Raw genomic sequence first — 12677 nt, forward strand, 5'->3', positions numbered from 1 at the left:
GAAAGAGTCAGCCAGTCTCTCTCTCTCTCTTCCTGTCTTTCCATGAGTCTCGGCGAAAGCAGCTGCTGCGCTCCTGGCAGGTCTCTTCTCCCTTTGAATGAAATGCCTGCGCGCGGGAGGCAGAGGGATCGAGGCGCCCGGTCTCTAACTCCTCCCCCGAGTCTTTACCTCCCGGCCCGGCCCAGCCCAGCCCAGCCCAGCCCAGCCCGTGTGAAACCCAATAACCGCGACCATCCAGCCATGCCTCCTCTTCCCGGCGACGCCGAGGAAGACGAGCACAGGAGCTTCGGAAAGCGCAGCCGGCCGTAGCAGCTGGAGTCTTCCTGCGCACCGCTCGGGCAGAGGGAGGCGGCCAAGCGGCGCCCAGCATGCTGGCTGCGGGAGGACCGCTCGCCGCCCGGCTGGACAGCCTCTTGCCTTGCTGGCTCGTCCTGTCGCTCTCCGGCACTCTGGCATCGGCGCAGCCGCCGGGGGTCGCGGTCCTGTGCCCGCCGCTCTGCCACTGCGAGGAAGACGGCATCGCGCTCTCCGCCGACTGCTCCGAACTAGCGCTCTCCTCCGTGCCCGGTGGCCTGGACCCCTTAACCGCCTACCTGTAAGCACAGACCTGTCAGGCGCTTTGCTTTGCTTTGCTTTGCTTCGCTTCTGCCGGGGTGGCGGAGGGGAGGCGGGGTGGAGGGGCAGAGCTGCCTGCCTGCCTGCCTGCCTGCCGCGAAACCAACAGCGACCCAAGCCGATAACCCAAAAGAAACCGAGGAGGCGGCAGCCCTCCTGGCGGGGAGAGTTTCTCTCTCTCTCTCTCTCTCCACCCCGCCCGCCCCGCCGTCCCGCCGTCCCGCGCTCCCCTTGTGGTCCTCAGCAAAGCCTGTTTATACTGTGATGTTCTGCTTGCGTTACTTCTTGATTGCTACGGATCAGCGGAAACAGAGCTTGTTTGCAGGGCAGATTCTGGTTGTCTGAGAGCATAATGGAGTATTTATCTTGAGTAATTACGGCAAACTGCGATGGGGATCCCATCTCTCTTCCAAAGCTCTCAAGACAAGAGGCGGTGGTCATTCCGGGATTCGCAGGCTCGGGGAGAGCCAGCATCCAGCTTGTCCCCCGCGGCTCGGAAAGTGACGGGATCGGCGGGGCGGGGCGAGGCTCTTGTGGTCCGGTGAACCCGAACGACTGTAGAGAAGGGCCATTTGATGTTTACCTTCCACTAGTCCTGGCCATGTCTATTCTGCTGTTTGGAAGGTTGTTTGCTCGTCTATCTGTGGCTGGAGGAACATTTCGACAGGCTGGGCGACCTTCCCTCCCTGCGCGTTTTGTGGCTGTTTCCTCGCAAGCGGGCTTTCGCTTTGAAATCAGACAGTCACCCGCTTATGAAAGAGGCTTTGCGTATTTAGGCAGAGAAGGCTCAGCTAAATTGTCCTGCGCTGAAGTAGCGAGGGAAAAAACTTGGCTTTGCTTTAAGAAATCATATAGGGAGACTATGCAGCAAGTCTGGGAAAGGCTGTCCGAAATTCTGTGGAAAAGGCTTTGTGGGATACCTGACAAAAAGAGTTCATGTCTGCTGCTTCACACTAAGTCAGCGTTTTTCAACTTGGCAACCTTAAGATGTGTGGACTTCAACTCCCAGAATTCCCCAGCCAGCATGCTGGGAGTTGAAGTCCACACATCTTAAAGTTGCCAAGGTTGAAAAACGCTGCACTAAGTAAACTGTACTGTAAGCAGCACTGTCTAGAGGTCAGGGCAAGAAGCTGGTGGGGGACGTGCCTTGGGTCTTAGTGAATTTCTGATTTCTTTGTGGGAAACCACTCACTCTCGGGCCCTCCTGCCAAGCCAGTTTTTCTCCTTTAAGAGGAATATACTGCCATTTCAAGGAGAGAAACTGGATTCTATTAAGGCCCATGAAGTTATATGCTTGTCCTTTCTCCTATCTCCCAGGCCTTTGGCTTCCTCATTCTTATTTTAATGTGTTGTCTCCTTTGCACCAAGTTGGAAAAGAAAGATGTCATTTCAGAGGGAAAGTTTTCTAGCTAATTGAGGATTGGATCTACAAGATGCCTAACAGGGTAAACTATACATATCCAAGATATTGGCTCCAGTGCCCAATGTTCCACATCCAGAGGCCTTCTGCAAAAATCTTGAATCGGTGAAAATCTTTTGCTCAAGCAATGAAGCCTTAGAGGAAGACTGAAAGAATAGCATTGATAAAGCCAAAGTAGGTTTGCATATTAGTCAATCCAGGACTCCATAAGCAACCTGATTAAATAACTGAAGTCAGCCCTGCACTCCAAAACATGCTCTCTCATATAATACCCTCCATGGCTGGGAGAGTGTCCCCTTTAAAATGCATCTTCTCTAGTCCATGGCATTGTTTTTGCACAATGCATGTGAGCAAGTGATGTCTTCAGACCACACTTAGGAATCCAACAAAGGGCTGTAATTTGGAATTCATCATAGCAGCATTACATGATGCTACTGTTAAAAATCCTCTTAGGGGACCCAGTCCACCCCTTAATTCATCCAAATCTGGACTGTCTTCAAAACCCTGGAGAAAATCTTTTCCTTCAGTTTACCCAAGACCAGCCTTAGAGAGAGAGGTCCCATGATCAGGCTCCAGAGGTCCCTGCTTACATCTCCATGTAGTCACTTAACAAGTCTTTGAGCTACGGAGCAGCAGCAACTGTGGCTGGTGCTTCCCCTTTCATTGTACAGCCAGCTTTGACTTCCTATGGCTGAAAGTGCTAGCAGGACTGAACGCTGTGCTGCAGATCAGCACCCCTTTTAAGGCCAGCGACAAATGCTCTGTTTGTCTGGTGCTGAACTAGCCCTGGGTTTGACACAGCAATCTTAGCCACAAGGTCAACACAGCCAGTCCCTCATCTCAAAGCTGGAATACATTCTGTACATATAAACTCCATGAGGAAGAGTCTTCATCTTTCAGGCATGAGAGCAGGAATATAAAAGGCACATCAAGTGTCCTTTTCCATTCTAGCTATGAATTTAGAATTATGCTATGTTAGGAAGAAAGGTGAATGTGTATTTAATATCTTGTGGGGAAAAGGTCTTTGAGAAAACTTTGGAGTAGAGAAATAGTGAAGAAAAGGCTTAAGTACCTCCCTTTCTTTTAAATTCTGTCTTGACACATCTTTGCTTTTGTGGTTTGTTAACATGTGCATTCTTGCACATGTTAATATCTACTGGATAATTTGATCATTAGTAGTCATAGTTCTATTAAGATTGCCAGAACATATAAAATAAACTTCTCCAATCAGGAGCCTTCCTTCCCATGTAGGCACTTTGGACTACAACTCCCATCCTTGGTTATGCTGACTGAAAATGAAGCCCTACTTCAACCCAAGCACCAGATTCAAAGAGTCTACCAAAAAACATATGCTAGCTATGGAAGCCCAAGGATCATGTCTGGATGTTAAAATTACAGTGTCTTGGTCTGGAGGTGTTCTTTGCTCCAACTGGGAAAGCTCTGAATTTAGGGCATCTGCAAATATTAGTTGCTCTCAATTGACCTATCACTTTTTTATGAGCAAGCTTAGTGTAGATCTAAAAGTCTGCTAAAATCACGTACAAGAATTGTAGGCTAGATTGGGAAGGTTTAAAAATATGGACAAACCACTTCCAAATGGTTGCCAAGAAAATGACATGGGCTTCTCTATGTGGTTGTGGTGGTATATACGTTTATTTGCAACCATAGGTTTTAGCAAAATTGACTTCTCTATGAAGCTACTAGCAGTCTAGCTAAACTCAAAGGAGTCTTTAATCACATTGTAACTTTTCTAGGAAGCATCCCTCCAGGAGAAAATAATTCAGTTTCAGCATGTGGTGGCGCCATTGACAGTTCTTTATGGGAATCAGCCTTACATTGGAAAATGTAGTCTCCAAAATGCATCCTTAAATAGACACTTCCCCCCGCCTCCCATTTTCAGTTTCTGAGTAACTATTCCTGCAAAACATTTCCTTTGCACTTCACAAAAGTATCAGGATTCCTGCAAATTCTCCAAAAGGCAAGTGGAGTCTCTCCTGCAAATGAATTATACTCAGAGGTAATATTTAATATAGAATAGTAAGAATAACTAGGTCTCCCACATCACAGCTTAGAAATCTTTTGAACATGGCTGCATTCACACTAACTCATATTTAATTTAACCAGGGTTTTATTCAACTCAGTTTTCTGGCTTGCAAAACATACTGAACCATTCATGGAGAAGAGGAATCCTTTAGAACTTGGAAAAATAGTTACTTTTAAAATAGATTTATCTACAGTCACTGGGTATTTTATTCTGCCACTGCTGATTTCCAGTATCTAGCTATCCACCCAAGTTAGAAGTTGACTGTGTTCTTTTTCAGTAGTTGTATGACCATAAGGACAAAGGTGGTAATATAAGGTTAAATCAACATATTCATCTAAGAACAGAAGTAACAACAACACCAGGTTCATAGCATCAAGCATGCCTCCAGCTCTCTTTTTGTATAGTATTCATCTTTAATTAATTAATTTAATTAATGTTATTCAGATGAGTATAAACACACTGCAGCAACCCAGAACAAGGAAGCAGACCACCTATACAACATCTCCCAACAAAATGGATACCCATGCAACTTTATCAAAAAGCGCCTGACCACTCACCCCACTACAGTACAACCAACATAAGTTATGAAAAGGATAGATAACACTGCCATACATCAGAAACATCTCAGAAACAACAGACTATTACAACCACATGGCATCACCATAGCACACAAGCCAACTAAAGCCCTCCTAAACATCTTAAGTAAACCAAAAAACCTAGTTAGCCCAAGAAGAAAAAACAGGAGTCATCTACAACATACAATGTAAGGACTGTAACAGCTACTAAGTAGGACAGACAGGTAGAAGACTAGCACAGTGCATCCATGAACACCAACTAGCAGTTAGTAGACACAATGGAAAATCCTTAATCTCACAACACATGGACAGACTCAACCATAATTTTAATTGGGAAACCGTGAGCATCCTAGACCAAACTAAATCCAAAAATGTTAGGGAATTCCTGGAAGCTTGGTACTCAGACACATCAGCCATCAATAGACACATAGAGATAAACCACATTTACACACCATTCAAAAGAGACAATAAGAAAGTTAAGAAGGAAACAAAAAGACTAAAACACATCCTCTCCAGCAGCCTACACCCAGATAAGCAGGGTTTAACACCAGACAAACAAGCAGAAAGCAATACCCTAATCAAAGAACTACCAAGAAGAAAACCACTTCCCCACCAATACTGGCAGGGCAAGCTACTGTATATAAACAGGGAGCAAACTCCACACTCAGTAGCACTGATGAGGTTGCCTAGTCAGGTAATGAGATGTCTGCAATCAAACAACCAAGCTCAGAGAGCACCAAAGGCTCCATAGTTCAACCCTGAGCTACATATATTCTCTTCTTGTAATCTTTAACCTATAGTACATTGGGTTGGACCTGGTTACTACTTGAATGGGAGGCTATTAGATTCAGGATATCCTAGGATTGTAGTTTTGACTTGGAAAGTGAAAAAAATATCCTAGAAGGAGGCAATAGCAAACTACTCCTGAACAGCAAGCCTGCCTTTTTGCTCTTTTCCCTTCCCAGTCCAGTACTCAGTATGTGGTGGTGTAATATTGATTGTAACAAGAAATAGCACTCTCTCTAGTTATCTCAGCTTTGTTCTCTCCTCTCTGCTGCTGAACTTGTGCAAGCAGAAATTCAGGTCAGTAGATGTTGATTAAGTTTCCCATTCCCTTCAACATTCTTCATCCATCTCTGGAATTTCACATCCTGTGTATGAATTTGAAATTCAAGTGCCACCTTTCTTCTCTCTCTTCTCAATCTCTTGCTGCTTCCAAACAGGATAGCTAGTGAAAAGTTACACAATCTGGACTTTCTCCCAGGCAAAAGGCTGTCCCCAGTTACCTTGAGCTTAGTCTACCTTTTCATCCAATCTCTCCTGGGTACTGAGGAAAAGGTGTTGGAATTTGGTATTTGAAATTACCAGAAAGCTGTTATCTCCAGTGCTAGCATCAGATTGTGGGCCAGGCACTGGGTAGTGACTTCATTCATTCAAAAGGAGATGCAGAAATGTTATTGTTACATCCAAGCAATTGTTTACTGGTTGGCTTTAGCCTATCAATTGAGGCAGAAGTGGAAAACCTATGGCATTGTAGATATTTGCTGAACTACAACTCCCAACAGGCATGGCCAATGATCAGGGGTTCCCAACTCTTGAACAGGGTCCAAATTATATTAGGGTTTAGGACAGCTATATTTATTGTGCAACTTTCTCTGAATTTCAACTGTTTTGCCTAATTCAGTCCACTCACAGATTTTTCTTGTAACAAGACTGAGTATCTCTTTAGCAAAATACTTCTTTCTACCACAACTTGAAGTTCTGCATGTGTTTATGAGGAGCCAACACCGTATGTCATGGAAATCACAGAATGTATAATATTGAGATATAGTTTTAGGTACTTTCACAAGAGGAAGTTGGTGCCATTTCACTCAGTGAGACTGATTTCTCAGGTTGGGCATTTAGGCTACTAACACAGTTGATGGCAAAATTACACTACACATTACACTAAGCCCTAAGGAACTTCAATTTTATGATTTTTGTCTTTTCAACTGCTTTGTCTTTCAAAGTTCTTGTGTCTTCAAGCTATTTATTTTGGAGCATAGTGGTTCATGCACTTGCTTTCATTTGCATGGTGGGTAGACAGTAGATGTAATTATGCCATCTGCTGAAACAGGTTGTTCTGAGGTATTTTTATTGGCCAGAAAGCGAATGCTCCAAAAGAGAATCTGATCTGTAGAGAGAACAAGTAATATCTACATAACTTATATATTAATCATGATGGATTTTAAAATCTGAAATCTAAATTAATCATTCTTGTTCAGCTTACTTAAATTCAGATTTAGAACAGAGAGATTAAGAAGAGATTCTCTAGCAAGGGAAATCCAAATTCCCATTTCAAAGATGTCACAATAATAAAGGCTGTATTCTCAGTCTCATTCTACTGTGACATCCTGGTCCTAAACCATTTATTAAAACTATGGATCCACAAATGGATCAGAACTTGTGAAGCTGCTGTAAAGCTATTGGTATGTGTTCCATACACCAATTCCCATAAATATGCATTTCCTATATAGTCTGTAGCTTTTGGATTCTCTTCAAAAGCAACCCAGGTAGAATGCATTGCAATAGTTCAAACAAGATGTTACAATAGGAATAATTAGGGCCGAATTAGAAAGATCCAAGTTGTTGCATCAATGGTCCAAGTCACCAAAGGCACTTTATCCTCTAAAGATATGGCCAGGTGTAATATTGCCCTCAAACAACAGACCTGATGCTTAAGGAGGATTGCAACCCCATCCCTGATAGGCTTCACATCATGTCCCCAAACTTGCCAACAGCCTCTGCATCTTATCAAAAAGTTTTCATCTTCTTGGCCTTCTCAGTTTTACAAATCATTTACTATTTGTAAAGGGGATTTCATAAAATGTTATGCTACAAGGTTCCATGCATTCCTCACTGAAAATTCTTTCAGACTACCATATGGATCCACAAACATCTGTCTACAATGAACATGGGAAATCTGGACAGGATGCTTTAATAGCATATATGTAGGGTTCCCAAAACCATAATGAGCCAACCAAGTTTATCTATTCATACCGAAGACTTACCAGTATTAAAAAAAGAAAACCCTTGGAGCATCTCATTCATGAATCTTGTGTTGGAGAAATAAGTGAGATATGTATCTTTCTAGATGCTTTATTGTTAAGAGTCCTAGGACTCCCAATCAAAGAATGAAGAAATTCCATTCTATATCCATACCTTGAAGAATGAAGATCAAGTAGAAAAGTTCCATTTAAAGTGATTGGGGTTTTAAGTGTAATATTTGTATAGGCAGGATTACATGAATGAATTCATCTGGCCTTACAACAGCATGATTAATATTTAGAAAGATCTAAGACAACACTAGAGCTCCAAGCCATCATGTAAACCAAAGGAAAATCACATGTACCATGATGATACATTGGAATTAAGCCTAATAATGTTAAAGCTGGCAATTAAGTGTCTTATGGAAATATGGAAAAAGTAAAGTAGAACATGAGATATGTCATTCCAGATGCCATACTGCATTTTGCCTCTGGCAGCTGAGACAGTGATCCCTTGGAAGTTGAAAGGCCAACTGATTGGTTTTTGTTCACAGCAGAATATTGCAGTAGCTACATAGCAGAGTAATGCTATACACACATGTTGGTAAGGACATGGGAATATCATTATGGTTACCTGTGTGCATGCACGCACCCAGTCTTCCTCAACTTTGGTGCCCTCCTAGAGTATGATTTCAGTTCCCACAATTCTTAACTGTGGCCATGCTGGCCAGAGAAGTCTGGGAGTTGACATGCCCAGGTTAGGGAAGAATGGTATATATCCTAATCCTAGGCCCATAAATCTCTTACTAAAGGCCAGGGAGCCATGAAGATCTACAATTTCTCTAGTAGCCATGCTTTGACATCTGTAAGTGAGAAAGCCTCAATGAACTTGAGCAGCCTTCCCCTACCCAATAGGCTCTAGTTGTGTTGGGTCTCCAGTGTTTGCTATGGTATTTGAGAAATCTGGTAGTTTTAATCTCAACTGCAGAGCCCAATTTAGAGAGAAAACTGAATGTTTGCCAACAAACAGCTGCAAAGGGGAAAGAACTGTACATAATCAGAAGCAGCAGAATCTAATGATGAGCATAAGACCATGTAGTCTGAATGCACTTTGTTTCTGCATTCTTTTTTATTTCCATAGCATAGACTTAATTAGCTGGGTTCACACATCATGCTAAACCATACTGGGGATGGCTTGTTATGACTTAGCATGTTCCATGAATATAGCCAACAATCCAGCCAAATTGTTTAGTCAACAAATCATAGTTAAATAACTCATGGCTAAAGCACAGTATGTGTCTCAGGTCTATGTGAAAAAAAGCATAGCACCATGCCTGCATAAAAAGTTACTGCCAGCCACTCCCCACCCCCAAAATACACTATTCCATTTTCATTCCTGTTCAGTTTTGAGCTTTACTTTCCCACCCCTTCTCAATTGTCAGGCACCATTCTATAATCTCTGAACATACTCTAACCACATTTTTGTGTTTTTCTCCCTAAAGATTATCTGTACTCCTACAGATTTTAGGGCTCTCTCAGCCTCCTCCTTTTGGAAAGCTGATGCCATCTGGGCTAAATAAGGACTTTCTCTCCTACCTAAACATCAGAAACTAGAAGTAATAATATACTGCTAATATTATTAATTATATGTCATCATTATAGAATCATATAATTAATACTTATGGTGTTACTTCTATTTCAACAGAATCTTTGTGGGGATTATAATAAGATAAGCAAAGCAATTAAAACATTTAGAACTGCTATTGAAATGCTAAATAATGTTATAAATCAAAATTAATTAAGCAGCTAAAATTACTGCAGAGGCAAGCCTTTTCAGGGATCTTAACCACATATGATGCTATCAATAGACATAATGTAAGCAAGATGGAATCGTTTTTAATTTTTGCTCAGCAGAAAAAAGGTGCTCCTCCAATTTAGGGAAATGCATCTAATCCCTGCAAATGAAGCACTGGACTGTCCCTTGTGATACAGAAATGAGGAAGTTCTATCCCTCCAGCTGTCACTGAATACCAGCTTCCAGCAGTCCTTGTTGACATGATTAATGGTGGGCATTCTGGGAGCTGTAGTCTTGCAACATCTGGAAAGCTGCTGAGATATACAAGGTCTGCACCTTATAATGGTGTTGTCTGAAAACATACTAAGATGGACAAGATTACCCAGACATTGAGTGACACAAAAAGACTCTGCTACTCTTCTCAGTAGCTCAGAGTCTGTTGAGATTGCACCAAAGCAATAATTCCAGGGTATTCAAGAAAGAATGATGGAATAGCAAAGGAGAAATAAGCCATGCCTCCCTGATCCCTTCTGTCTCATTGTCTCTCCTCCTCCTGGAGAAGCAACTTACAAATCTGCCAGGGTAATGCAAAAAATGAGCTCATACCCTTAAATCTGTATGTGAGGAGATCTAACTAACGATTATGGGAATTTAAGACTTGCTTTGAACAGCCTTCTTTTAAAATAAAATGGCAGGGCTGGGATTGCCAAAGGGTGAATGAGGGGAACATGAGGCTGTCTATCGTGCTTCATTTTCTCTGTTGCTGCACCTGCTGGGGTTCAGGAACCCGCTAAAGAGAATGGTGAGAGCTTCATATTTCCAAACTCGTTTGAGATTAGAAACATTCTTTGTGGCTGCTCTTTCAGCTCACTTTATTCTTTTTCAGATGACTGGCAAGCAATAATGAAAACTCAGCCAAAAATAAATTCTATTTTATTGGGGTGGATAGTAGTTTGTAAGTAGATATCCAGTGTCAGGCAAGGACAGTACTGAGCAGCTTCCCCACACCCCCTTCCCAACTTGGAAATGTGCTTTGAGAAGACCTCCTCATCTCCAAACTGTGTTGGATTATCATTGCCAACATCCCCAGACAGCATGACCTATGTTGGCTAGGAAGTACAGAGGTTCATAGTCCAACTCTCTAGTCCGACCTTGTCGAAAGGATGTTCTTTTAGGGAAAGATGCAAATGGTAGGAACCAGTGATTAGGTACTATCTGCACATTGTAGCTGACAGTAAAGACTTAGATGTGATGGGTGCATGATCCATGTAGAACACAGATGGTGCCAAACAAAAGGAAGGGACAATGGAGCAATTCAGAAACAATGGGTGGGAAGGGAGTGTCAAATTCTTCTTTGCCTTTAGTTTCCCTCCTGAAATGCCTCTTCACATTTGTTTTTCTTCCAATATGATTTATTTCCAGTCTTGGAGTCTGGCCAAGGGTTGGGTGGTACATACCAAAATAGTCTTAGCTTCATATGCCATGCAGCTTAAAAACAGCTGGTAACTAACATGGACAGGCTGAAGATAAATGCAACAAGGGCACATAGAGGAAGCAAGAACAGTCCTAGAAACTACCTGCTATCATATGGTGCCAATACACCAAATAGTTGCCCCTGTTTTTGGGTGATGACAACTGAAGTAGAAGTGTATGCATAAAGTAGGGAAGCTTGTAAAACGATGCTGCCATCCTTGACATCCTGGTTGCAATATCCTCTAGATCAGTGTTTCTCAGCCTCAACAACTATAAGATTCATGGACTTCAACTCCCAGAATTCCCCAGGCAGCACTGAAACAGTGCTGTAGATTGCAAATATTCCAAGAATACTTTGCATTGCATGTTTTTGATTCAATGACAGAAGAAGAATCAGCAGAAGTTGAGAAAAATAAGATGGGATGGAATGGGATGTCGTCAGTCAGGGTTTTTCTTTTTAATTTTTCTTTAATTGAACAAACAAAACTTAAAGGCAAACATTTCCACAGATTTTTTTTTAAAAAAAGGAAATTAAACAAAGCTCCAAAATAAAAGCAAACAAAAATATATTTGGAAAGGATGTGTGTATGTCCGTGTGTTCAATAAGGAGACACACCGTTGTTCGCTAGAAAAACTATTAGTTTTTTGGCGGGGGTGAAGGTAACAATCAAGACAAAAGATGCTACATTTTCAGAAATGGTGTACCCAAGAACAGAAATCCCAGTTTCTTTTTTCAGACTACCCCCCCTCACTTTGAGGAAAATGAAAATATATTTATTTAAATTTGGAAAAGACTCCTCACAGTTAGCATAGCCTTTTTTCAAAGCACTCACTTGCATAATTCCTAAACAACCATCCTGAAGAGTGCCTTAGTAATCTGGGATCAATTTATGAAATTAACTATCACAAATGAAGTGAAACTCACAGACTCATAAGGCTCTTAAAGTCATCATCATAGTTCTAGATGTAGTGCAAACTGTAAACTACGAAATATTACCCTGTTGCCATGGAGCAGAAGCCATTTTAGAATGGCATTAAAAGCTTTTTCTGCAGAGCGTTCCAAGAAAGATTTAAAGCTACACACAAAACTGTCTAGCTTGCCTTTCCTCCCACTTTCTTCCAAGTACCTTATGGAGGGTTGCAGCCTAACACAGGTTTGAAGGGAGAAGCTTCCCCCCAAAAAAGGACCCCCTTGGTGGGGGGGGAGTGAGTCAGCCACACCTGTATGTGTGGGAGCCATTCCTGGAACCTCTTGGCTCCTGGCAGCCGGAGGTCCCACTACAAAGGCACCCCAGGGAGACAAAATAGTTTCCAACCAAAAACGTCCCCCCAGGGCGGCAATTAATAACATTCCCCGTGTTCAAAGGGAAGGCGAGGCCCAGGCACAGCAGCATCTTGTTGGGACCCAGCCTGCTGCAAACAAGAGAATTGCAACTGAGAGGAAATACCTCCTGTTGACGAGGATGGGCTGGGTCTGGGAGATGGAAGCTGCGGAGAATGCCCCACGATTTCTGCCTCTGGAGCACTGCAGGGTCACCTGCCCGAGGGGGTTATGGATGGCTTCAATTGGGGCACCTCTGCCCATGCTAAAGAGGAAAGTTCTGGTGGGTGGCCTTGGGACATACATTTGACCTCACCTTTCCTTTCTTTATAAAATGTCCATACAAAGACAATAAAGCCATAGATTTATTTTGGGGATCAACCAGCAATCGCACATTAGGAGTGCACA

The 12677-nt window shown here is 42.6% G+C and overlaps 1 protein-coding gene across 1 annotated transcript in view; it reads left to right on the forward strand.

Annotated features, from left to right (window-relative positions):
* Nucleotides 1-368: 368 nt before the first annotated feature.
* LGR6 (leucine rich repeat containing G protein-coupled receptor 6) overlaps nucleotides 369-12677 on the forward strand; it is a 140635-nt gene continuing 128326 nt past the window's right edge. Inside the window, exon 1 of the mRNA XM_088153408.1 lies at nucleotides 369-595. Coding sequence (XP_088009534.1) covers nucleotides 369-595 — 227 coding nt within the window. The remainder of the gene's footprint in view (nucleotides 596-12677) is intronic.

Source organism: Python bivittatus, unplaced genomic scaffold (assembly GCF_059951505.1).
Source record: "Python bivittatus isolate LINGU-HERP-01145 unplaced genomic scaffold, Pbiv_v1 ctg000700_np1212, whole genome shotgun sequence".
In the NCBI taxonomy this organism is placed as follows: domain Eukaryota; kingdom Metazoa; phylum Chordata; class Lepidosauria; order Squamata; family Pythonidae; genus Python; species Python bivittatus.